Source organism: Buteo buteo, chromosome 4, assembly GCF_964188355.1.
Source record: "Buteo buteo chromosome 4, bButBut1.hap1.1, whole genome shotgun sequence".
In the NCBI taxonomy this organism is placed as follows: domain Eukaryota; kingdom Metazoa; phylum Chordata; class Aves; order Accipitriformes; family Accipitridae; genus Buteo; species Buteo buteo.
In genome coordinates, this window is record NC_134174.1 from 63,452,175 (window position 1) to 63,478,967 (window position 26,793).

General features: G+C 41.7%; 1 protein-coding gene across 4 annotated transcripts in view; it reads left to right on the plus strand.

Moving 5' to 3' along the window:
• GRK5 (G protein-coupled receptor kinase 5) overlaps nt 1-26,793 on the plus strand; it is a 166,754-nt gene that overhangs the window by 122,461 nt on the left and 17,500 nt on the right. For 2 of the 4 annotated variants that reach the window (XM_075026497.1, XM_075026498.1), the window contains 8 exons: nt 9,717-9,817; nt 12,752-12,844; nt 15,932-15,995; nt 16,537-16,677; nt 17,739-17,929; nt 22,262-22,299; nt 23,107-23,196; nt 24,396-24,604. In XM_075026497.1, the coding sequence (XP_074882598.1) occupies nt 9,717-9,817; nt 12,752-12,844; nt 15,932-15,995; nt 16,537-16,677; nt 17,739-17,929; nt 22,262-22,299; nt 23,107-23,196; nt 24,396-24,604 (927 nt within the window). Of the gene's footprint in view, nt 1-8,581; nt 8,637-9,716; nt 9,818-12,747; nt 12,845-15,931; nt 15,996-16,536; nt 16,678-17,738; nt 17,930-22,261; nt 22,300-23,106; nt 23,197-24,395; nt 24,605-26,793 lie in introns of those variants that run through there. The other 2 variants (XM_075026500.1, XM_075026499.1) reach the window with 2 other exon arrangements.

The window sequence follows — 26,793 nt, forward strand, 5'->3', positions numbered from 1 at the left end:
GAAGGACTAGGGTTTAAAGATACTGAAAAATATCTTGCCAAGCACTTCTTGTGAGGCCCAGTTTCTCACTAATTAAAGTCAAAGGCATGTCTTCTGTAGTGACCAGTTTAGGTTCTTAAACTAAGCTGTACCAAAACCCCCATAGCTGGTTGGGATTGCAGTGAGTGTTTCTATTTAATTGAAGAGTATAAAGTCTGCAGCTGATTCACTGGACTTGCAAAAGAAGCTGATGAAACAACTAAATTTTGTCGCATGGGACAATTGTTATTTCAAAACTACTATCTATGGGGCTTTGAGTGTTTAAGATTTCCTCTGGTCACCTGTAGGAGCCAGGAAGAAATTTCTCCTTCTTGATCTAGGCAATCTTTTATCTTCCTTTGTTGCTCCAAAACTCATGTTGTTGTTACACCCCCAAATTTCTCTGAATCAAATAATTCAACATTCCAAGGAAACCACACTTTGGATCAAAGAGCTTTATGTAGGAGACCTTTTGATTCACACCATTTGCATGGCAGGAACATAACCATATCAGGAACAGAAATGGGATTTCTAGAAAAAAGCAGCTACAAAAAGGTCTTCTGAGAACAGGAAAAACAAGGTGTAGCTAGATAGCAGACGCTGTTGCCGATTAGCATGAAAAATGCTTCATATACTTGCTATGCACTTGTCAGAAAGGAAACCTCAGCGGTTGCTAGGTTTCTCCAAGAAAGGGCATAGTTCAAGACTACAACTTGTAGCCCAGCACCAAAGAGGAAGGATGCTGGAAACCCAGAGAAGAAACTTAGCTTTTTCCTCCCAGTGGGCTTGCCGAGGCCCAAGAGGCAGCCCAGCAAGTCCGGAGCAAGCAAGTCAGCCTGAAGCTGCATCAGATCTACTGCAGTAAATGAGCTCGTGAACTGAGGTGGTTAGTGTTGCCTTTTGTGATGGATTAGTACAACCCCTCCAGGCAGAACTTGTTCAGCTGTTTGCTGAGGGCTCTGTTATCTTCAGCCATTCTATTTTTCTGGGTGTCTACACCTGGTTTGATAGTTTAGTAGAATATGAGGGAAAAGAGATTCATCATGACTCCAGATCAGCTTGCAGCTACAGAACAAACCCTACAGTTGATAGGCACTGCTGATTTGCTTCATTTAGCTACCTACAAGTGATTCTGCCCTCAGTGCTGAAAATACCATTTGATTAGAGAACAGCATTGGGTTCAATTTTCTTCTCTCTCATTGACCCACTCTGTAATCCTGGGCAAGGTATTTCCTGCGTTTGGTCCCCGTTCCCACTTCCAGGGCTAGTGAGATTGGTTTGCTTCGGAAGTTTAGCTCTCATGACACGTGTATGTAGTGCCTGGCATTACGGGCCCCCATTTGCAGGTATAATGTCTACACACTGTCGTAGTAGATAAATTGCTACTAATAACACAGCTGCTCTCCATGCTCCCCGTCCACCTCACTGCCAATTCCTACATCTGTCATCTCAAGGCAAATATCCTGGAATTATGAAGCCTTGTGCTTTACTGGTTTGCCTCATGCAGACCCAGATGACTTTGTGGTAGGAAAAAAAGCAAAAAGAAAATGCAGAAGTTGATTACAAGAAGTGTTGCAGCTGCTCCTGATGTAGAATTGGCTGTTTACTACATATACAGCTAAAGCTGAACAGACAAGATCAGACACAGGGCAAGAAAAAAGAATGTTCCAACATTTTTGCACGTAACACCAAAAAGCGTCAGGAGTCTGCGTGTGCTGTGACAGTGCTGGGAACCTTTCCCTCGCCAGGTTGAAACTAACCCAAACTTCCCAAAATCAAAGGACCACCAAGACGCTCTGTCTCTTCCTCCATTGCTTTCCTCTGCATTCCTCAGTCGGACTCGATGATCTTAAAGGTCTTTTCCAACCGAAATGGTTCTATGATTCTCACCGTCAGCCCCTTCACACTTCCCCTCCGTCGGTCACCAGCTGCATGGTCAGGACTTTCTGGGCTGTAGCTCAACAGGCATTGGCCTGCCCCTGCCCAAAGTGGAGAGGTGGGGGAGTCACCCAAAAGTCACCCAAAAGCATCACCAGAGTCACCCAAAGGGGCTCCAGGCATCTCCCCGTGGTGGGGCAAGCAGAGCCCAGGCCGTGCCCTGCGCTGGCGTGTACCTGCTCCGAGGGCAGCAGTGCAGACCCCAGAGCAGATACCCCGGGCCAGTTCTTGGGGTGAATCTCTAGCCACAAGTAGCAGATCAGCCTTGGAGGAACAATTTCATGGCCTCTGTTTTACCTTCCATTACCTTTCCTGTTTGATAACACACATTACCTGAGCACATAAACTTATCTTTCCCTGATTTTGCACCTTCCAGCATGACTTGGAAATATATCTATATATATTTATATATCTAATCTATCTATCTATCTATCTATCTATATCTACCTAGCCTCCCTTTTTTCTTGTAACTGCTCTGATTACAGTCCTCCTCATGACTCCTTATGAGTTTTTGCCTCAAAGGACTGAGGACAGTCACCCCTGATCGTGATACCATTGCTACCTGTCCTGGTAACTGCTGCCCCTGCTAGCTGAACCTTCCTCAAACATCTGGAGAACAATGCGGCTCCACAAAAGCAACAGCAGAATTGGCATTGCATGTGGCAGATGTCCCATCCTTGACACAAACCACTGCGCTCCGTTGCTGGTCTTGGGTCACGGCCATGTGAGTGCAAATCAAATGCAGCAACGTAACAGCTGGACGAAGCCAGTATTTCTAGGGTTTTGTGTATGAGCTCTTCTCATCCCATCATGCACCATCTCACACCAAAGTTCATTTTAGCTTGTTTCTTTCATAGTTTTGAGGTCTCTACTAGTAGCAATCTGTGCGGAGATTTGCGAATAGATTATATGTGGAAAATTGCTGTAAACATTTGAAAATACACATATCATTAAGACAGAAGTGCTTGGAACCGGAGACAGCTCAAAGTTATGGCTTGAACTTTTGTCCATTGACTGAAACATTTTTAATTGTTTGAAGCTAGTTTGTTGTGGAATGTTTTCATAACCTGAGACATAACATATGCTGCACATTATTTATTTTATGCAAGTGGCTTTTAAAATAACTCATCATGTTTCAGAACCATGGCTGCATGTCTGAAACTTGCCAGGAAAGCAGTTGTGTTTATGACAAAAGTTTGCATGAAGTCTATTCAATCTAAAGAGTGTGGTATCTTTCTGGTTCATATAATTTTTGTAGTGATGAACAGTCATGCTTTAAGATACCATGATGACTCACATCCACTGGCAAGAGTTGGCATATAATGAAAGCCTATAATGTATTTCTAGGTTCCTGTTCCTTATTCACTAATTGCAAGCTACAAATGGACTGATTTGGGGAATCTGAGCATCTCTAGCTTTGATTTATCTCAGTGAGACTTCTTTGATTTCAGTCACAGATGATGATCAACTCTTCTGTAAAACATGAACTCTTAACCTCCCTGTTCACTGTTCTGTAAAACATCTAGAGATTGCCACCTAGCTCATGAAGACTTAATCATGCAATGAAGCTTTAGTATTTTGAGGTTCTTAGATGAAACACACTGTGTAAGAATAACCAATTACCTCTGGACTACGGACCTGCTCTGTTTCTTGCAAAGCCAGTCGGACCAAAGTCAATGCTATCTCTTCTTCTGATCTGAAGTTCAGGGTTCTGCAAGCTATTTCTTTTTTGTAGGAGACAACGACGATTGAGACAAGTGTCTTTGAAGCAGGAGTGTTCATTTGCAAAGAAGATACTTATTCCTTTGCTCAGAGCTCCAGGTTTCCTTTGGTGAGCATTCAGCATACAAACTCTCTTCTTCATCTGTTCTTGGGGCCACACCATGTGCCTGTGTTTTACAGAGGAGTCTGGTGTTTTGCAAAATCATTGGTACAAAGGACTGGAAGAGGGCTCAAGGGCCTCTTGCACTGAACAGAGATCAAATACACTTAGATCATCAACAGATGTCTGTCTGCCCTCAGAGGTCTGAAAGACCTCTGAGAAGAGATTCCACAATATTCATATGCCTGTTCTTGTGCTTCTCTGTGTGAAAAATTAGAAAAAAAGCCTTGATATCCAATTAAGTGGATTCCTTCACATCTTTCCCCCAGTGTAGAGCAGAACATGCAGAATACTTGATCCCTGCCCTCTTTATTAAAAACATTTCTTTATTAAAAGAAAGATCTTTATCATGTTTCACCCTTACTTTTCCAGACTAAACAAATCTAGTTCCTCAATGCTTCTCTTCAGCATTTTTTTCCCCAAGTATGTTTCTCAGCCCTCCAGACACTTGGAGCTCTCATCAGCTGTCTCAGATGGTGGTGACCCCAGCTGGATACGTGTCTCTAACTGGAGTCTCAGCACATCTCTCTCAGTTCCCTTTGTCATCCGGGCACTTTTTCCCACAGAAACAGCAGCGTTGCGCACAATAAACCAACTCTGCACATGCAGGTTTGTGTTGTGTGTGCATCTGCTCTGGGCTCCGTACAGCTAGTGGAAATAATCGGAGCCGGTTACGCAGAGACACCTGCTGCTCACCCCACCCCAGTTTCAGAAAGGCTAACTCCAGCTGCTGCGTTGTCAGGAAAATGCTTTTGCTCACTCAAGTTGCAAATCTCTGCTAGCTGGCTGCCTGCTTTTGCTTCCACAGACTTGGGGGCAACACCTATAGTGTACTACATCTTGACCGAAGTCATACATTTTAAATGTTTGGAAATTCTGTCTTAAGGAAAATTAGAACAAATAACATGTTTTAATGAAAAAGTAAAATTATCAGAGAAGGTCTTCTGAATGCCTCCCATGGTACTGCTGGCTTTTCAGCTTGTTTTATAAAGAATTTGATTAACTGATAGTTTGACAAAAGGTCAGGTGTCCTCCACGCAGTCACAGTGGAAACACCGTCAGAGAAATGGTGTAAGTACCATGGCAAACATATAGAGAGGATTTTATGAGAAGGCTTATTTGTTTGCTATCCTGTTCAGTGAAGGTCAACAAATACTGTGTCTTGAAGGGCTGAGTGAAGTAGCCTGTAGCAAAACTTACAGAGTTGTCAAAAAAGGAGAGTTTACATTTTATAGTATAATGATGCAACATGACATTCAAAATAACAGATAATGGGGAGTTATAGCCTGGAAGCTTTCATCTGATCAGAATCATATTTCTCTTCTTTTCTGTACTTCAGCGAGGTGCCGAGTGCCGGGACATGGGCAATACCAGATGCAGCGCGGGCACGGCTGCCTGGCACGGGTCTCCTGGCATTCAGGCTGCCGGGAAAAACTGTGGTAGTGCAGGAAAGACCAGATTGCATTCGGCTTGCGATGCTCTCAGCTCCCACCCAGGACCTGGTGTTTATGGGTGATATTGCATCCAGCTTCAAACCTGGCCACTGTGCTGTTTATCAGTAGTTGCATCCTAGTGAACAGGAGAGGAAGGGGGAGAAGCCGCAATCAACCTCTCAGCAAAAGTATCTTGCAAGCCCAGAGGCTTAATTTGGAAGGAACAGCGATCTCTGAATTTTTGTGGACACGAACACAACTAACCTTGAACAAGTGTGTGACATCTCAGCTGTTTTCAGGCCACTTACTGAAACAGAAGAGCAGCTGGGAGGATCTCTTTTGTCTTTTAAATTAGAAAAAAACAACATTTAGAAATGGAGACTTTTTTCTCAGAGTGTGTTAATGGCACTCAGAAGTAACCGAATATCCATTTCTTGTTTCTCAGATAATCACTAATCCAATTCCGAGTTGCATTCTTTTCTTAAAAATTAAAGAGGGCATCATAAAACTGAGATGTTGGTTTACAAATAGCAAAATATTTATAGAAAGGTTTTCAGTTTCTGGCCATAAATGAGAAGATACAGGAGATGATAGATAGGAAATTTTGATTAAAACCTGGTGAAAGTAGTTTGGACTTTTGGACTTTTATTAAACATGTCAAAAAGGATAATGATATGAGAAAAATTTCTGTTATTGGATCAATTTAAGCACTTTTGTGCTGCCAGAGTGTTGGGCCATGAGTCTGGTTTCAGTTCCATCAGCTTTACCCTAGTGTTACTCTGTTGACTTGACTGACATCATTTCTGATTTACATTATCATAAGTGAGATCAAGAATCACTTTCTTTGCCTTCAGAAAACAGAATAGCCATTAGAGGAAGTATAGGACTGTACATGTTAAAACTACCCAGCATTTTGTTTTGAATACAAGAAAACGTAACAGGTTTCTGCAGGTGTTTGTGAAGAGTTAGCAGAATATTCTTTGTCACACGCTCAGATACAATGGTCTTAATCATGGGGTACAGTTCTCCTAGCTGCCACAGGACATTTAATATGTTGGAAGAGGTGTCTCTGTTCCCCCGTGAAAAATGAATTTGCTTTTACAGCCATTACCCATAATGCAGTGGGAGAATCGTGTTAATAACCATTTCATTGGGACTGCAGAAATCTTTTGCACCTCTCCAGGGAAGAAGAAACTTTCTTTTCTGTAAGTGGCCAAAGTGTTACCTTTGGAAGCTTTCACTCTTGGGATCTGAATGCTTTCTTGCACTCACAACCTGTGCTACCTAATTGTTCTCCAGAGGAGCAAAAGTAGGTTAGTGGGTTGGGTTTGGGCTTGTAATTGTTTCTGGCTTGCTTTGAACATTTGAAGGCTGTAGGTATGCACAGTATTCAAACAGGAGAATGGCAGTCATGGTTATTTCATGGGAGCAGCGGGAACAATGAAGTCTCAAGGAAAATCTCAAGAAGGCTCATACAAAGACTCCCTAGAACTGTATGCAGAGTTGGAAAGGGTTGGGTAGGCTTCTCCCATACACGTGGTGCAGCTGCTCTGCCCTGAACACTATGAGGGGCTGCATAATGACACCAAATGTTTTGCTGGGCCTACAAAACCTTTGGAAATGATCAGCTTGTGGAAAAAAAAGTGGGGTTTTTTGTTATAGAAAATGAAGTGGTCTAGTAAAGTGCTTGCACTACGCTGTAAGGCTTTAGTCCATGTACAGGATATTAGTGTATTTATGTCTTTACCTACCTTGATATTGTTAGCTTGCTCTCGATTTGTTCAGAGGAAGCAAAGACTCAAAGGTCAGCAATGAGTGGTTTTGAAAAACCAAGTGTTGACTGTATATCTCCCACAAACTTGGAGAGAGGAATCACAATCCGTGCCATTTTTAAATACTTCCCACATTGTCTTACAGTTTCTTTTGCTCATTCTTCTCCCCTTTCCCTTTAAGAATTTCACTTCTTCTTTATGAAAAAGAGTTAGCTCATTTTTTTTTAAAATGTGCTTTGATCTCAGACAAAATTTGATGGAATTATTATTGTAATAATGCATCATGGGCATGACCTTCAACACTAACCTCAAGGCAGCTTACGTCCCATTGGGAAATGAATCCCCAATGGGAAATGAAGTTGCCTGGCATGAATAAGAATCAGGTCACTTGGTCTAAATTACTAATTATGGGCTTTAATACTTAGCTTTTGGATCCCAATATTGGCCAATAAATGTAGAACAAGTTCTAGATTTAATTAGTAGTAACTTCAATTAGAGGCCCTAGTATCACTTTTACTTAAGTGCAACTGCATTCACATCAGAAGACAGCTGACTGACAGCAGTACAAAGACTATGAAGTTCAGTGGTGTTTCTGTACCCTATAAATCAGAGAGATGTTCAAGATAACCAGGTGTCCGAGCAGTGGACTCACGCAACCATGTACAAGTTTTGGGCTGCCGGTGAGCTTGTGTATGTACCCCATTGAGTATGCAGATTGTAAAGTACAGGCATTAATTCATATGGTTCCTAGCTGAAATCAACTGAAATACTGCTGATCATTAGGCTTTAGTTCCTGTCTGAATATTCCTTTAAAAGCCTTTTCTTTTTAATCTTTCCCTCTTTTTCCTCAGTAGTTTCAATGCAGCAGCTGTAGGACTGGATAACAGGACTTTTGAGGTTTTGTCCTCATTCTTTCACAGCTTCACTCTTGCCTCTACTTACTCTCTTGAACTAAAACTGGGGACTTAGATTTAGTCATGGGCATCTGCAGTGAGGAATTTCTGTAAGTTGTCTGATTTACTGAGACTTGTTCTACAGTTCTCAGTTCCTGCCAACCTCAGTGGCCACACAAGCTGAGAAAATCTGGCTTTGTCTCAGTCTCTTAATCTTTTAGATGATAATGTGGGGGCTCATCTACCTCTCAAGAACCTGTGAGACTTCTAAATTATTAGCAATATACTCTGCGATTAAAAGTGGGTGTTCCTTAGATACCTTTTGCTGAGGAAATGGAAGAATATATGGAGGAAATGAGGAAATACTTCAGCGAGGTCAAAGATATCCAGCATGTTCTGCAGATTGTGTGTCAAGGTTGAACAGTGAAACTGCATTACGCAGCATGCACAGACAGTTCTGTAAACCATGTTCCTATTTAAAAACATTCAGGTGGAACAAACTTACTTTTTCATGTCACAACCAGGATCATATTCACATTTCAGCAGCGGGAAGGAAAAGATAAAAGGCTTAATTCAGCTTTCACCATGCTGGAGATTTTCTGTGGCTCCACCTCTGCCCCTTCCTCTGTCCTCGTTCCCAGTGTTTTTGAACTCTGCCTGCAAGGCATTTCAGTGCTTGCCAGGATTTCCCCAACTAAGGGTGAGTTAATGAGAACATCTGGCCAAGAATGAGTGATGATGCTCTGTGACCCACCCACTCAGCACATCTGGTGGTCGTGGCCATGGATGGGGAACCTTACCCAGGGTTAAGGCTTCGGCAAGGAAAGAGGATTTTGTCATCTATGGCGGGGTTTATTGAAAATACCCAAATCCGATTGGTTATGTAAAGGGGCTTTAATGTGAATGGGAGAAATGTCTATAAATAAGTGTACACAGACACTCACATACACACACACACACATGCATATACACTCTTTTATATAATTACAGTATACTGTCAATGACTAAGAATGTAGACTGCCTAAAAACTGTCTTTATAGATAATTAGCCCCAAAGGCCCTAAACTGGTTAACCATCAAGGCATACTGCAAAAGACCTCTCTTTGGTAAGGGCTTTTTGAAGGGACTGAATGTACATTCTCTCTAAAGGGAGGAAAGGATGAAAAGAGTTTATGTGCTCAGTTGGCAGAGTTCCTTTTTGAAATGATTATTTTAAAACTGCTGGATTATTTTTGTCCTTCTAATGATGAATTAAGGTGTCGAGACACTTTTGTGAGCATCTTTTTATATTACTTATATATAAATCAATAAATACCAATGCTCTGCTCTTGTTTTCCTTTGCTGTTAAAAAAAAAAAAAAAAGATGGATTTTTCAGACAGCACAATGAATCATCAATGAAGTGAAAACACTGGGCAAATTCTCTTTTGTTTAAGAGAATGGTCTGTACACAGTTCAGGCCAGCACATTTTTCATGGGATGCAAGGGAGCAGTTCAAAGATTTGGCAAGGAGCGGGTTCTGCATATTCATGAGGCTGGGCAAGGAGGTGAAGGTACAGGAGAAGGCAGAAAAGCAATGTGAGGATAGAGTGGAATGTGGAGCGAGTTACCACGGTATCCTATTTTACTGCTGTTTGACGTAAAGCTCCTTTGCTTTTACACAACCGCTGGAATTGAATGGAAGCAGCTCAGGGCATAAATAATGAATGTGTCTTTTACGCGTTAAGAAAGGAGAATCTGCACCTCGCCACAGAGATAATGTGCCCCTCTCTTCTCTCCCCAGTCTCCAGCCTGCGTTCCCGAAGTCAGTCAAGATCTTATCCAGCAGACAGAGGAGAAGCTCGAAAACAGCCCCTGCAAAGAGCTATTCTCTCCCTGCACAAAGTAAGTATAACTCGATACCCAAAGATCGCAGGGCTGCAGTCAGCAGCTTGTAAGGAATGTGTCAGGTAGAGAGAGACATTTCAATTTGCACCTGAGGCACGTATCTTCGGCTTATGTTCATAATCCTAGAGGCATAGCTGACAAGCGGTGAAGTCATTTCATCTGAACAAAATATAATAAATATTTCCATGCCATTATATACACTACACACAGGCACTTAGTGTTTCAGGTATTTGACAGAGTGTTCTAGCCAAGTAAACCAGTCATGGATTTCATGCTGTGTGAAAAGAGCTACAATGATAATGTATCCAAAGAAAACATCTCTGTTTCAAAGTGAATAAAAATTAAGTGGCTATACAGTCCATTTAGACAGAGGAATGTGCAAACTTGCTCTGCATGGCTTTTCCAGAAAATCTTCACCCGGAGAATGGGGCTTCTTTAATGCTTTCTGTCTGTCTGTGGCGTTCAAATGAACGTGCGTTATTTCATCCTTTGTCTGGGAAAAGGCTTATCAGTTTTTGCAGCGGCGAGGCGATTTGTGCTATTATGCGCTAAAGCTCCAGGTATGCAATCTGCATTTGCAAACACTGACCAGAGTACGTTCACTCCAGTAGATCATAAACCAATAAAAATATGAAAAGGAGGGATCATCGCAAGCTGGCCCATGTGGTTTCTGGCTGAGCACGGTTTGTTTTCCCTGGATGATGTAATGGGGATTTGTAAAATTCGCTCCGCTGTCATTCATTGTTTTGACTCATTTCATTGACCTTTTCTGTTTTCAGTTATTCTTTGCGTTGGTAGGAGATGTGGGTTATTTCTGGCCTTCTCTTATAACATAACCAGTTTCCTTGCATTGGCCTGGTGTCATGTAGAGATGCTCGTATAACTTGCACCAGTTGTGTGTGCCAGTCCCAATGACAAAGGCAGAGCTGTGCTCAACACAAACCCCCCTGATGCCTGTTTCCAGTTCTCAAATCGGTTTGAAAGCTGACAGTTCCCTCTAAAATGCACTTTGTTGTTGCCAAAGAGGGGAACTAAAAAGCAAACAACTGCTGAAAGGCAGCTATTGTTCTTTAAAATACGTGCAGCTTTTAATTAACTGAATGGAATAGGCTAGCGTTGGACACCACTTAATTCAGGCTCGTATTCACCGACAGCCATTCCTTCATCTCAACTGAAACAGAGAAATGAGCCAGGTTTGAGACCTTGTTAATAAACATGCTGATCATTTCACATGGACTGAAATGGGGTCAAAAGGAAGTTTTAAAAACTTGCTGTTGGTATTTACTAAATGTACTGAATAATGTTAATTTTGGAAGAGTTCACAGTCAGACCATAAAACGGAGGCATACATACAAATATGAAGCTTGGTGTCCTGTAGGAGCAGGAATGGGGATGAGTTTCAGACACATCTTCGTAGATAAGATCAGTCTGCGGGAGAATTGCATGTATAACTCTAACTTCTGCTTTGACCTTTAATATTTTGACTGTCTGCTCCTGCCCCCCTCCAATTTCCCCTATAATTTTGGCTTTGAATTTGGCCATTTGTTAAAGCTCATTAAGACTTACTTTTTTTTGCTTGAATCCACATAGGGGAAACCGTATGATCTGTGTCCAATCAAAGCTAATGAAGACAACAACAATTTGACTTATGAATACTGAGTGTGTGCAATTACCTGCCTGTTCCAAACTGATGGTGCAAGAATTACCAAAAAACCCCCTCAAACAGCTGAGAAATTCCAAAAACTTATGAATAGTAGCTCACGAACAGGGAGGAGCTAAGCTGAGGAGACACGTTATTCCTGGTGAATTGTTTGCTCAGGTCTAGAACTGCTCCAGGATAAAACATAGATTATCCATTCCTAAACTAGAGTAGTCCTTCAGAGAGGATTTCCTCCTCCAGCAAAATCTGGAAATGTGTCTTATATATCTTCAAATACCTGAAACACCCTTAGCTACAGACACAAAAGTGTCTGTATGCACCAAGACAGAAACACTCATTTCTTGTGGGCATTTTTCACCCAAAACCAAGTTTTGTCCCCACCAATGCTGCTAGCAGAGGTGGATGCAGTAGCCCCAGTAAGCAAGGCAAGAACCAAAACCAGCAGGTCAGCAACCCTCTGTGAAAGAATGTGACCGCCTCCATCTCAGGCAGCTCTCTCAGCTAGCCCATCTTTTCTTCACTCTGAACCCTTGGCCTTTCTTATGGGATGTCTGTTGGTCTCTGGCTGCTTGTTACATGTCACAAGCAACTTCTAACATTTGCAGACTGGCCTTTTTATTCCTGTATTCCTTTGGTTATGCAGAAGACTTTGCAACCACTGCGTGAGCCCAGAATTCTTTTCTTGATCCAGAAACAAATCCACATCCCTGTTCAGGCTTTCTTTCCTCTGTTGTACTCTACAAAGCACATAGCTGTTAGGAAAAGCCCTTTGACTTTAATCACAGTTACTTCTTCTGTATAGCAGGAATTGAAACTGATTTTTTTGCTGAAAGTAACTCCTCTGATGGTCCCTTTTTGACAGAAATGGGCTTCAGCCAGAAATTTTTAATCCAGATGTAAACATCCCCCAAAGTTTTGGAGCTCAGTTCCTGAGGGTGTTAAGTTACTAACAGAAGCAAAGACATTTGTTGTATAGTGACTAACAGCCTTTGTAAAAGTCCATTGAAGCCAGTGGGAGACGCCCTGTTAATTTTCAGCAAGCATAACCAGTACATATTACTATTCAGCTTGTATAAGGCCTTCTGTTAAGAAATACATCAAACATAACACTTTGTTCCTAGATTGAAACCATGAGTAAAATAAAGTGCAAAATAAAGTAGAAGTATGATCCTACCATACAAAAAGTCTGGATTTTCTCCTCTTGTTTTGTTTCTCTTTTGCTCCAAGTTCAGGATTATAAAATGCTTATATATCCTTTTCATCTGAGATAGATCTGTCCTTGACCACCTCAGTGGGGAACCATTCCAAGAATACCTAAACAGCATGTACTTTGACAGGTTTCTCCAGTGGAAGTGGTTGGAAAGGTAAGTGTCACTTTTTTTTTTTTTTTTTTAATTAGAAATGCATACAAAAGGTTTATTTCCACTTTCCATGCAAAGTCTATAGAATACACTCAAAATCTGACAGCTGAGATAGTATGTTTGCTCCACTTGCCTTCAAGATAAAGACAGTTTGGCCTTTCTTCAGCGTTACCAATGCCTCATCCTAATGCTTGCCATTTATGACCCCCTGTGCAGCAATTCTCTCCCTCTTTCCACTGTTCTCCTTCAGGAAGGTCCATCAAGACTCATTCCCCATTTCCCTGAGCTGTACTCGAGGGAAGCTCTCCCAGAGAGCTCCAGGAAGGTTTTCCTAATTTTAGCATTTGTTTTTAAGTGTTCATTGTTAGAAGGTTCAAGAAGAGGTAATGGCTTTAGCCACAGGAAGATGCCATACAGAAAAGTCATGTTTATTTTGGCATAAGACTCAGTTTAACCATGAGCTGAGTCTCCAGCTGTGACCATGCAATGAGTGCCATTGGTGTCTGGGGTATGGATAGTGCTCTTTCATCCTCCGTGAGTGTCCTTACACCCATAAATGCTCCTCAGCCGCTCTCTTCTCTCTTTAAGGACACCACACTTCTGAAAGTGAAATGCTCCAGCAAGCAGCTTGGGCACCTTTTTTTTCACAGTATGCTTGTGCATGGCAAGGGAATAGGAAAAAATGTAAAGCCTATGAAAAAAAAGGAATCCAAATCTCCTGTGATCTGGGAAATATCTGTGGCCAATCTCTCTGTAGGCCCTGTCACCACGAGCTACTCATGGCACAGCTTGAAGGACACATTGCACTTTTTTATAAACTACCCTTGTGCAGCTGTAATGCTAAACGTAAGATACACATCCAGCGTACACCATACCCACGCAAGACTGAAACAGATGCTGCTCTCTAGGGAAGTAAAGAATAAAACAGAAATCCACCCCAAAACACCAGGGAGCCAGTTTTGGCTTCTAAAGTGTTGGCTCAAGTGTTCGGCCATTTAATGGTATTGGGTACATTAGGCATGATTAAAGTACATTCAGAAACTTCAGTTGCCTTCCTGTTTAGCTACACTCTGAATATGGTGACTTTTCGTCTGGACCAGTTACAACTATTATTAAATCACTGTAAACAGACAAAAATACAGCATATAGGTCCTCGCACCATATTTATTGGCTAGACATTTCTGAGCACATTTAATAACCAGGCAGCCTTAGTGGGTATTAATTTGCAAGGAAAGGGGCCTTTGCCTTCTCGTTGTCAGTGAGGGCTGCGACAGATGTACACTGCTGGGTAAGAGTGACCTTGAGTTGAGCGAAGCCCCGGGTTCCACAAATGGAATTAATTACGGCAGATGAGTTAGGGCCAGCTCCACGAGCGGTGTGCATCAGCGTGATGCCTCGGACATCAAAGGAGCTGTGCCAGTTCCTCTCCCTGGAAAGCTACAAAGCTGCTGCACAAGAGGGAAGGGAAGCGGTGGGCAGAGGGGAGAGCCGTTTCATGCCAAGACATGCTCCACATGCCGTCTTTACTGAATCCAGCATTTACTCTTCCATTTCAATTAAAAAAACATCAGCTGATTCATCTCTAGCCAGGCTATTTCCTATCTATTTTCACATTTGGGGTAAGGAATTTTCTGAAATGCTTTGTGGATTTTTTTTTTTCCATTCCCCCAACAAATGTGACAAGCTATTGGATATGCTTGGCTTAAGAAGCTGGAAGAACTGTTTTTAGGATTAGCAAAGAGATGTTAGCAGCACAGAGTGATCAACGGCTCCTTCTGACAGCCTGCTGGCTCCAACAGAGGAGTCATACAGTCCATTTATTCCACGGGCATTGCTGAGCATGTAGTTATTACTGCTAATTGTTGCTTTTAACCCCAATAGCATTTGCAGTATCCTCACAGAAGCCTGAAAATAGCATCTTTTCCTCTTCTAGTTTTGGCTTTCTGCGTATTTTTCTTCCCCCACTTTTAAAAACAATAATGAACATAAATGAAACGATTCACTTCAACATTTCTTCCTTATTGTCATCAACCTCATCATCCCTGTTGTGGGAACAGCCACGTTACTGCGCTCCCTCTGCCGGCTGGCCGCCCGCCAGAGGAAAACAAAGCTGGTAGGAATATTCATATCAACTGCTAATATAATTGTAAACTTCGGTGATGGAGTGGTGGATACAAAATCGGATCTCTCTGAATCTAGAGTTCTTCTTCTGCCACGTCGTAAAACTTTCAGGGTAACAAAGTGTTAGTGAGGTGTAGGGCTGGAGCCATTGTGGTAGAGCAGAATTTTGTGGGAATCCTGTGAGATCGGAGAGCGATCATGTCTAGTGATCATTAAGGAGCACTCTGCCCTCAGAAAGACAGACAGACTTATTTACCCCTTAATTTGGCCCTTAAAAGGAAAAGAGATGCTTTTCTCCCTTCTTGCCAGTGATGCTCTCCCAGGAGGCTGGTACCACAGGTGGGGCCGGAGTGGCTTGGAGCTCGGCTCCCTGCTCTCCCCTCCTGCGAACGGCACCTAAACCCACCTCTCTGGTTCCCGGGATTGCTTCTTTCCTTGTTTCACATCAGTTTCCTGTTTTGTTTAAGGTCGAGACACCAGAAATATTTTCTGGTGGATTGAATTTTGGATCTCTTTTTCTCATCTTGAAGACCAAACAAAGCAATAAAGTCTTAGCCCAGCACTACCCTTAAAGAATTTGTATATATCATGAGAATTAATATCTTGTTGGAAGCTCTCAGGCCTCCTCTTTGCTTCACAAAGGCCAAAGCTATATAACGGAGATTCAGAACCCTCCTTGGTCCTAAGAAGCTAGCAGAAATTATACTGATGACTCACTAATGTGTTGTATTTTATTACAGCTTAATATGTTGGAATTGAAAAGTTCAAGCCATACATAGTATTGAAGTAATGTAATTACATCATTATATATTGTATTATATAATATGATTACCTTGAAGTAATGTGATTATATAATATTTATCTATTTTGCTTTTCAAAAGTATGGTCTGAAATAAATAAATCACAGAGAGTGCATTAAATGTAGTATGTCATTTTTTTTTTAATTTTTTTTTTTTCCTCTTCTTCCAGGCAACCAGTAACGAAAAACACGTTTCGGCAGTACAGGGTACTAGGGAAAGGTGGCTTTGGGGAGGTGAGTAATTCTGAAAGTTTCTGTTAAGAGTGTTTCTTACTTCTCAGGCACTGCAGGTTACAGGAGCCTGATGTGACAGAGGCTGATTTTCGTTAATTGCTGACAGTTTTACTTAGCCTCTCATGACACTGTAATCTCAAAAGAACGCTTTTGAGAATTATATTGTATTCGACTGTTGCATTCACAGTGGAATTAGGGTCACACCCTTATTTGTATTTTACTGATGGCTCCAGGTCACTGCCTAGGCAGCAGAGTCAGAGGAGGCGCGGACAGGCTTTAGCTGAGCACATTACAATCTGCACAGACAAAAGGAGGTGGGAGAGGAAGCAGGCGGAGGAAAGTGAAATAATTAAACCAATATTACACAGCAGGTTTGGAAACAGTAGTCTGTTCCCCAGCTGCCCCCGCCTATGCTTTATTCGCTACGCTGCCGTCTCTAACCTTAAAAGGACTAAATCAGATCAGATCATGAGGAGTGAGGAGCAGCCCAGACATAGTGTTTGCTTCAATTTACCCAGCAATTGTTCTCTTTAATTCGCAGGTCTGCGCTTGCCAAGTCCGAGCGACAGGGAAGATGTACGCCTGCAAGAGATTAGAGAAGAAGAGAATAAAAAAGAGGAAAGGCGAATCCATGGCACTAAATGAAAAGCAGATTTTAGAAAAAGTCAATAGTCAGTTCGTAGTGAGTATTGAACTCCCCAGCGCTCAGCTCCCTGCTCACCTGCTGAGCACCGTTTCTGTTGAACCTGATGTCTCGTCCTGCTCCGTGCGCCTTTGCCGAGTCTCATTTTAGTCTCTGATCTGTGAGAAATGCACCAGCCAAGGTACCTGTTCCTACCACGGGAACGTGATGCATTTTACAGGCCTTGACTTGCATCAGGGCTGCATCAGGCTGAGCTATTTTTATCCAGCGTGATTACCTGAATTCCCAGCGCCTGGCAGAGAGGAGCTTGGAGGAGACTGAAGGAGATTCAACCCAAATAGATCCGAAGAGATTGGTAGTGGAAGCATCAAGCCAGTGACGCGGAGCTGGTCTGCCTGACGTAGGGCTTTCCTGAGTTGTGCCAGCTCTTTAAAACCTTGCCTTAGATTTTACAAAAAAAAAAAGGTGGCGTTATCTCAGCATCTGTCGTGTTCTTTACACTTATTTTTGGAAACACTGTGAATACAACAGATGCAAGATGTTTACTCACCTCTGGCAGAAGCAAAGACGTTGGCCCGTATTTAAAAGTGATATTTTGGCTTGTCTGATTGCTCCTGGGGCACCCACCAGAGCCTCGCAGGGTGCTGCTGACCTTCATGCCTCAGCGATGGTCCGTTTGACCACCACAGGACTGGGCTATCTGGGCCTTCTTAGGAACCTGCTGAGATGATAGGTTTTTGACAGCTATCCAGCAAAACAGTGCAGCGGGCAGTGTAGATTCCCTTGATTATTAAGATTTCTCTTACATGGAAAAGTATGCCTGGAATTAGTACATTTGTCCAGCCTGTGAAGCTATCTGAGCATTAACCTTTAGGGTTTCTGATGATAAATAGGCTGGATTCAACAAATTAAGCTATAAAATCCTAACATCTGATTTCTCTGTACTTTTAAAATGTGTGTTTGCTATTGTAATAAGGCCCATATCAAATTCAGTCAATGTATTTTTTTCCTTTTCTAGAGAAAATCTTTAATGGAAAGTTAGTGCTTTCTTCTTAGCAGCTAACTGAACTGTCACAACTATGCTACAAATGTTTTCCTAGGTCAATTTAGCCTATGCCTATGAAACAAAGGATGCACTGTGTTTAGTTCTGACCATAATGAATGGAGGCGACCTGAAGTTTCACATCTACAACATGGGAAACCCAGGCTTTGAGGAGGAAAGAGCTTTGTTTTATGCAGCAGAGATTCTTTGTGGCTTAGAAGACCTACACAGAGAAAATACTGTGTACAGGTAAGCACTCTCTAGAGTCTTAGGACATCTTTTCTGCGTAGAAAAGAATTGCCTGCATCCTCCCTGGTCATTGTGGTGCTGTACAGCTTAGATGCCTCAGTGCTTTGGCTGAAATTTTGCAGACCCCTGTGCAAATTCAGTATGATTCAGTAACCGTGGAAGGAAGCAGTTGCTTCACTAAATACATCCTGTCTAAATTACACAGAACTAACACAAAGGTCCCCAAACCCTGCCTCAGTGTGTACTGGGTAACATAAAAAAATTATGGAAGTTCTTTTAAAGGGATTTCATTAAGGAAACTAGTTTCTAGTTGGTATGAAATGGAGATCATCCTATTCAAGCCTCTATTTTAATTATTTAGATTACATTGCATTAGGGGCTGTACCACATCAGATGTGGAAAAACCATCTCTCCTAGCACAGTGACAGGCAGCGAGCTTCGAGAAGGACAGATTTCAAGTTCTCAGCTCCCAGTCTGGTTTACAGCTCTATACAAGTGCTTTTCCAGGGCATCGTAGGGTTTACTTGCTGGATAAGCAGCGTGATTGCAGACAGAGTTCTTGTGACTCCATGAGGATTTTTTTTTTTAAATCAATGACCAATGTAGTTGTAAACAACATTTAATGTTTGTCTTCATCATCCCAGCTTGTGAAATCATTATTGCTGGCATTCACAGCAGAAGAAGTCCTGTGGATTGATGAAAGAGCCTCCAAGGACAATGATTAATAGACAATAATATGTTCTTTTTAAAAACTAAGCCACACTTTAAATCATTTGATATGCCCATGTATAATAAACATTATGCATATGCTTGTATACATAGAAATTATGATATTATTGTTCCTTGGAGGAGATCTCCAGCAAACTGCCACTTGGTTGCCTCACTGTGACTCAGATCTTGCTAGCTGGCATAAGGAGGGCAGACAGATAACACGCTGATTTAGTTGGCACTGGCCCAAGGAGGAGATTTTTTTTTCCCAAGGAACAAAATGGAGTTTTGTGTTTAATGTCAGTTGAAAAATTAAATGAGTGATGTGTTTTCCCTTTTCTTTAAAAAGCACCTTACCACATTCAAAAAAGTTTTAGGAGGTATTATAGTGTTTCTTTAAAAATTACTAGACCGCAAGCATACTTTATTGATGAAAATGACTGGTACATTCATAACATGGCTGGTAAAATGCCATACTAATGCAACTTTCTAATAAAACAAATTAGATCTGGCCACTCAAAATAGTACATAGCTCTGAGAGAAATGGCATTCTACTTCCTTAAGCAGTTGTTTTCATGTTACTCTTAAAAGAGCTGCTAGTTTACACCTCAGGTGGCACATTCATTTTGGTGATGACTGATATTACATCCTTGTAGGTGACATTTTCTAGCAGTATTTTAGGAGCATCTGCAGAGACCCCTAATTTGTAATACTGCAGCGTGTTTTGGGACCCGTGAGAAGTGCTATATAGGTCAATAAAATATAGCGCCTAAATGCTACCGCTTTCTCAAGGTGAATAATTCATCACAGAATACTTATTCCTCAGACTTAATTTCATTTTCTGTGACCAAAATGCTTCTGAGTAAATCACAGCATCAGAAAATACATCCCCATCTCACGGGCCAGTGACGCACACTGTGGATGTGACCTGAGAGAACAACCAGGCTCAGAGTCAGATTTATCTGATTCAGAATTCCCTTGCCAAACGTGACACTTATCTTACATTTCTCAACTGCATCATGTTAGTAAAGGTCAACAGGTTGATTGTTCATAGGAAGCAAACATAAAAAGCTGCTGGTTCTCCCTGAAATATTTATATAAGTATAGATATATAATTTTTATTGTTATATATATATATTTTTATATATATATAAATTATTTATATATATACTATAGCCATGCCTGGAAGCTCCAGTCAGCATCAAGATCGCATTGTCCTAGGCATTACACAAATACACAGTAAAGCCTTGTCCACCGTGACTGAGTTGTTTATGTACAGCCAAACAACGCGCCATCGCCTTTCGAGCATGGGCGCAGTGCCAGCAGCTTATGTTTCAGTATATTTAGGCAAGGCGAGTTTACATATAGGAAGCTGTACCATTGGGAAGTAGCCTTACATGAAACTGTGTCCACCGGGGAGTTTTATTTCTCCTAGACATTTCAGTACAAGAATCACATTCCTCCTTGGCACTTGGAAATGTTGGCCGTGCAAAGGAAGCCAGCCTTGATCATGAGGAACCAGAAATCTGAAAACAGAAATGACAACTGATGTCTGGTGGGGAAGAAAAGCCTGCTCTAATTGCCCTAAATTGCAGAGGACTGTAAGGACCGAACTGCTGTTCTCAGAGTCCTCATGGACTCCCTCATTTTCTCATTCAAAGATGCCATTTCCCAACTTGCATGCAGGATTCTTGTCATTTGGTCACAAATGACAAAGCTTTAAGTGGGACTAATAACTGCTGGAGTGGAAGATGAAGTAACTAATGAAGTCTGAGTTCTTCAAGGAAATATTTCTTAAGGGATTAGGAATAAATTTTTAAAAATAAATAGGAAATGCCCTTGACCGTGTTGCTCCAGCATTGGAAACCTTCTGCTGATAGGCAGGGAAAGCCCACGGTGATATGTTGAACAAAATCGCAGCTTCTCCTCAGCATGTGGCCGCCCGTCACATATTTCAGTATTGTTTATTTGAAAAGTAGGCTTGGTACCACTGGGCACCCGGTGAAGTTTATCTTGAGAGGTCAAGAGGGTCTGAAGCAAGCAAGAAGAGATTGTTCACAGTCCTCTATGTTCTTCGTTGAAATAATAAATAAAAACAAGACGAGTTTTCAAATTTTCATCTCAGCATCATCAAAACTACAAAATGGCCCTTGCCATTCACAGGAAAATTCATGACACTGAAGTGGTACAGCTTGAAACTCAGGGCAGGCTCCTGCACAGACTCTGTGCAATGCACTGATGTCCCGGTGCGAGGGTTTCTCTTGTAGGCCCCCCTCTCTTCGCTCTTTGAAAAGAAATGCCTCTTGCTGGGAAGCTAACAGAATCAAGCTGGTTCACAAATGCAAGGAGGCCTTAGAAAAAAAGACGGAGGCCAAGCACTTCTTGGATTTGCACCAGGCTAAGCGCTGTGTTTCAGTAGGAGTCAACCAGACAAAAGTCAGGCCGTGATGTTGAGAATTGCAGCAATACGTTTTTCCCTGCCTCACCCGGCCACGCTGATGCTGTATTCGGGCTCTTGAGCCAGCACAGCCTGCTCCCATCGCACGGCCCTTCTGGGACGTTCCGTACCCAACACATCCCTGTCTTCCCTCCGACACCTCCAGGTCCCATCCCACGAAGGCTGGCTTCATTCCCGCTCTGCTCTAGCTCGGCGGCGTGGGGAGGACGGGCAGAAACCTGCCCGGCTCCCCCCTCGACAGCAGCCCACCGCATCCAGAACGGCAGCCGTGGCTGCAAAGTTGTGCTCAGCTCCGCGGGGTTGGAAAACAGCGAGGGGATTTGAGCGGAGCTGGCCTGGGCAGCATCTAGAAGAAGCAGCTGGTGGGTTTGGTGCAGACAAACTTTTCAGAAGAATGACCTGCCAAGGCTCTGCTAAATATATGAAAACTGAGATTTTATTTTTTTTTTCAGAAGTTTATAACTTGGCCAGATTTGGGAATTTGTTTTTTTTTTTTCACAGGAGCAGTAAAAGGCACATCTTTGACATCACAGTGACCACCTTGCCAATTTTGATGGCGTTGCTCCAAACCACATAGGCAGTAGAGTTTCACAAATGTTTGTTGGAAGAATTTTAATCTGGGCACAGCGTTCCCCACTCTGCCCCTCATTTTCCAAACTCACTGAAACTATTACACATGTGCACAAATGCATGTACACGCATTCACATATTTGTTCTGAGTCAGATGCTAGGCATAGAAAATTTGAGCCCAACAGATTGCTATTTCCATTTTCATATGCAAATAAAATATTTTAAAATTTAAAATATTTTTCTTTTTAACAAAAGATTTTATAACAGAAAATGTTGCAGAGATTTAACAATGCATAGGACTATAGGGGTTGGTTTACAGGGCTTGCAGGACTAGATGGATGAGTCCATTATAGAGTGGATTAGGAACTAAAAGCTTGGCTTAGTGAAAAAATGTGACTCCAGTTTAGAAAAAGACATATGGTTTCAGTCTATCTGTGAAGTGAGTTGTAGAAAGTTGTATTGGTTTCATGAGTTCCTTGCTGTTTGACTTGACACTCAATTGGTTTATTAGTAGTAATAAATGCACTCACACACTGTCGCATGGTTATGTTATCAAAACCAGCTTCATACAAATAACTACTATCTTTCCTTTTCAGAGATTTGAAGCCAGAAAATATCCTGCTAGATGATTATGGTAAGTCTCAGAGATTTACAGAGATGCTTTCACAGTAAAGTAGATTAAGTTAGTTTTAGGATATATATTGCACAAAGACAAATAATGCTCTGAAGTGACTAAGAGGCTCAGCATACACTAATACTCCTGTATCGGGTTGGGTGAAGTGCTGGAGCTCACCGCACGGGTGGAAGAAAGCAGCCGTGCTGCTCAGCAGGGTCTGATACCAAGAGCACAGCTTTGCTGGGGGCATCTGCCTTTTTTCATTGTTTTTCCATCCTTATCATTACAAGGCTGACAGAACACAAAGTGGTGATTTCTAAATCTGTGCTTCCCACCCCGTTTTCAAAAGTACTTTCAGCCTTTGCGGTGCCAACTCTCGTTTTATGCAAACCCAGGTACCTGTTCGCTGCTGAAGGCAGCCGAAATCAAATCTCCTGCTGACTTAGAGACCAGATGTAGCTCCTTCAGCCATCAGAGACTTGCAGAATTATGTCAGCCCATCCATCCCCCGCAATCAGTTCAAGATACTTCCCTACAGCACGTTTCTCGTTGCCTGTTTTTTTGGTTGGTTTTAAAATATCTAACACAATCCACTCTAGTCCGTAGCCTCACTGTTAAAATTAATTTCACTGCATTGTAATGCCCTTACTAATTCCTCTTTTCCTTATCAATGAAACTACTCCAATTCAGAACACTCTTTTCTTAGAATGTCTGAACAGTAAATTGCAAGAGTGTTGTAGCAAAGACAACAGTTGTGGTTTTGGACTGATTTGGGTCATATTATTATATCTGCTTTGTGTTGTTTCATTTCTTGTTTCCTTCCAGGCCATATTAGAATATCTGATTTGGGTCTAGCTGTTAAAATCCCTGAGGGTGAATCAATCCGTGGAAGAGTAGGAACAGTAGGATATATGGGTAAGTCTTCAGTAGCTCTTTTTTTTAAAAATTTGCTGAGATTCCTTGAGTTTTGGAGATCTTTCTGCCACATAAGCTTAAGAAAAATAATAAAGAAAGATTCACATTCAGCTGGGTATAGTTCCCTGCAGCAACCCACCAAGAAGTCATGCTCATGGAAGTCAGAAGTGGGCAGAAGCATGGACCACAGCGGCTCTTAAAGAGACTGGTCTATAATCTTAAACCAGCAAAGAAAATTAAAAGGGGAGACAACAACCAGCATTCTAGTCATTTTAGTGTAGATTTGTTTTAGGAGGGTTACATGCTAAAAGAAAGGTTTCTTGCTAGTTGCTACTTTGTATAATAGTTAAAATATATTTATATGTTTACAATAAAATGGGTAAGTCTGCACCTATGGTCATTGGTGAAAAACACACTCCCTGATTTAACTAGATCTGTTTTCTAAATTCAGTGTAATTATTTTCATGCATTCTCTGAGTGGGCATATTTCTTGGAATAAAAATTGCTTATGCTTATTTGACTAAATAGAAACTAGCTGATACGAGCCACTGTTACACCATACAGAGACTTTAATGAAAGCAAGTAAATCAGTTGTCATTGCTAAACTTTGTTATCTCAGTTTGTGCACACACTAAGACTGTGCTTGTGAGCACGCATGTGTGCATTCGTACCCATGTATGGAAGTGAGGATGCCTGCAAGACAGTGACTATAGGCCCAAAGCACACTGGATGGTTGCAGCACAAAATAAATGTATTTTTTAAAGGGGGGAAGAAATAAGTTATAAATTGAGCAAAAAGACAGAATTTGCTTTTGAAGAAATGTGACTGCTGTTTACAGGATGTGTGTTTGTATGTCATTTCTTCCCTAAATGGAGAAATCTGGAAGGACTCTTAAGATTAGGCCTCTGCTTAATACTTAGCTTCAACTTCTTTTTGTTTTTTTAATTGGCCTGACTTGGTTAGGAAGTCAGAAGACAGCATGCACATGGCATATAGCATGTAGAGAAAAAAACATGGCATGTAGCATGCTGCATTTTCTGTAATGCCATCAACACAAATCAGGAGGTATTTTTATATTTTACCCACCATTCTCTGTGCCTCTGTGTTCAGTCACCAAAATGGAACTTCTAGAAATTTAAATTTTTTTTGCCTATGTAAATATCAAGCATTTCCACAAGACACATCTTTCTCCTCCACAGCTCCAGAAGTGTTGAACAACCAGAGATACACACTCAGCCCTGACTACTGGGGACTAGGCTGTCTCATTTATGAAATGATTGCTGGGCAATCACCATTTCGTGGGAGGAAAGAGAAGGTGAAGAGGGAAGAAGTGGACAGAAGAGTGCTGGAGACCGAAGAGGTGTACTCCCATAAGTTTTCTGAGGAGGCCAAGTCCATCTGTAAAATGGTAAGAGGCTTGAAGGCCCAGCGTGGCAGCTTCATTAGCAAGCTGTATCTGACATGGTTTGAGCAGTAACACAGTACCGTAGAGGGGCTGCAGAGACAAGGACTAACCAAGCTCATCTATTGATGGGAAGACTGCATTCTCTATTCATTCAAATTGTGTTTATTTGGGCTTGCTTCTCCATGAGATTCATCACGGTCATCTTGAGTCCTCTCCAAAGTTTGATGGCCAAGGGAGCGGTATCTATTCTCGTGAGACTTTGAATGTTAGTTTGCAGTCAAGAATGCATTTCTGTCTTTTATAATCTTGTAGAAAAAATAAAAAGGACTTGATGATGCAAGACTCTGATTGTCTCCTGCAAGGAACTGAAACCCCCATGCTTCCATTGTCTTTGGTGAGAGCTGGGGGTAAGCAGGACAAAGATTATGCAATGAAATTATTGTGACACTCAAATGTTGTCCCAACCCATCTCACTAACTTTGTTAGCAGCTTTTCCCCCAGGGTGCCAGGGTATCCAGCTTTTTTTAATACTGTTGAGCTGTCCTTTAAAATGTTTTCTCACTCTTTCAGCTGGGAGTCATTTTCATAGCACAATAGCCATGTCTGACAATGGAAATCCTCAAACCCTTTGAGAAATCTCAAAGCTGTGTCTGAATTCATCAATGTCTTGTCGACAACCATCTTTAGAAGGCTGAATTGTAATTTGGAAAGGGATATGGCCTTTTTCTTGATGTTGTTTGCTAAAGAGTGAAGTCTCCTTTGGAGACAATGACACATCTGTGTATACTGGGAGAGAGAGAATGAAGGGAAAGAAAGGTCAACAAATAGGTAGTGAGAGTTTCACCAATATCTTGTGCAACAGGCAAGCAAACAGCAGATCAACAACATTCTGGTTGGCTGGCTTCATGAAGAGTCATTGAAGTCTCCTTGCAAAATAATAATGGTAGAATTGCCAAGTATCATGCCTGGAAGTCATTAACTTACAGTGCACCAACTCATTGCTGAATCCCAGGGGTAGTAATTAACTGACATCACTCTTGATAGATACTCTAGGCCATTCACTGCCCTTAATATGCGATTCAGAGCCCCCAGTGAAGTCGGCGTGGGAGAATCTAGGACAGCCACAGACTCTTACAGACCATTTCATGTGCCCAAACAGCCTGCCGTCTCTTCTCTAGTAGCATCTCAGCTCCCACCAGGTGAGATGCAGCGTCTGCCGGAGTGGCAGAGACTTTGTGCACGTCCTGTTGTTAGCATGAAATGAAAATGTCATGAGGCAAAAATTATATTCTTGTTGCTTGTTCTGTAGTTAGTTGCAGGCATGAGGCCTAATAGAATGAGAGTATAGTTTGAAAATAACCAAGCCCATGACAACTTGAGAAGAATTAAATGTAGCATTGATGGGATAGCGTTGGAGATGACCTACCACTCCCAGGGGAATAGACAGTGAAAGTCATTATGCTGTAGTAGTCATTTTCATCTTCAAGCCACAAAGTCTCTGGTTTCAGGGATTCAAGGACCTCAGGAAGTTGTCTCATTCCCTTGCCTCAGGGAACCATGAACTCTATGTAAATCACTCCTGACAACTTGATCTACTGCTTCACTGTCTAATCACGTGGCATGTTTATTTAGGTGGTTTGTGCAAACTCTTAATGGATCCAAAGATAACCCTGTCATTTTTGAGCATTAATGCATTAAAACTACTGTGCCTTAAGGCTGGAAGAGCCTTACTTCTGATACCGACCATGATGGCATTTGTGGTTTTCCATCCAAAAGTCATTTATTTTATCAAGTCATATTTTTAAACATCCATGATTCAAATATATTCTCAAATACTTCTTGCTCTTTATATTGCAAACCAGAAGTTTGTTGCTTTGTATCAGCATCTTAAGAAGGAAACAAAAAAGTGGTAATTAAGTACCCATCATACCTGCAAAATGAAGCATAAAGTTGCAGTACATAAATCCAACTTGGGTCTTGACAAAGATCCAACACAAAAGGCTTTCCTGTAGTGGAGTCTTTGGGGCAGGAGTGAGGAACAACACGCTTTCCACCATGTCTCCTAATCTTCTATTCAAAGCTTACTCCATGAGCTAATAGCGTCGCCATCAGGAAATACATTGTCGTTACTAATTTACTCATATGAAAACCCTTTAGTGTCACCCCATGTCAACCTTCCCCTCCTGGATGTT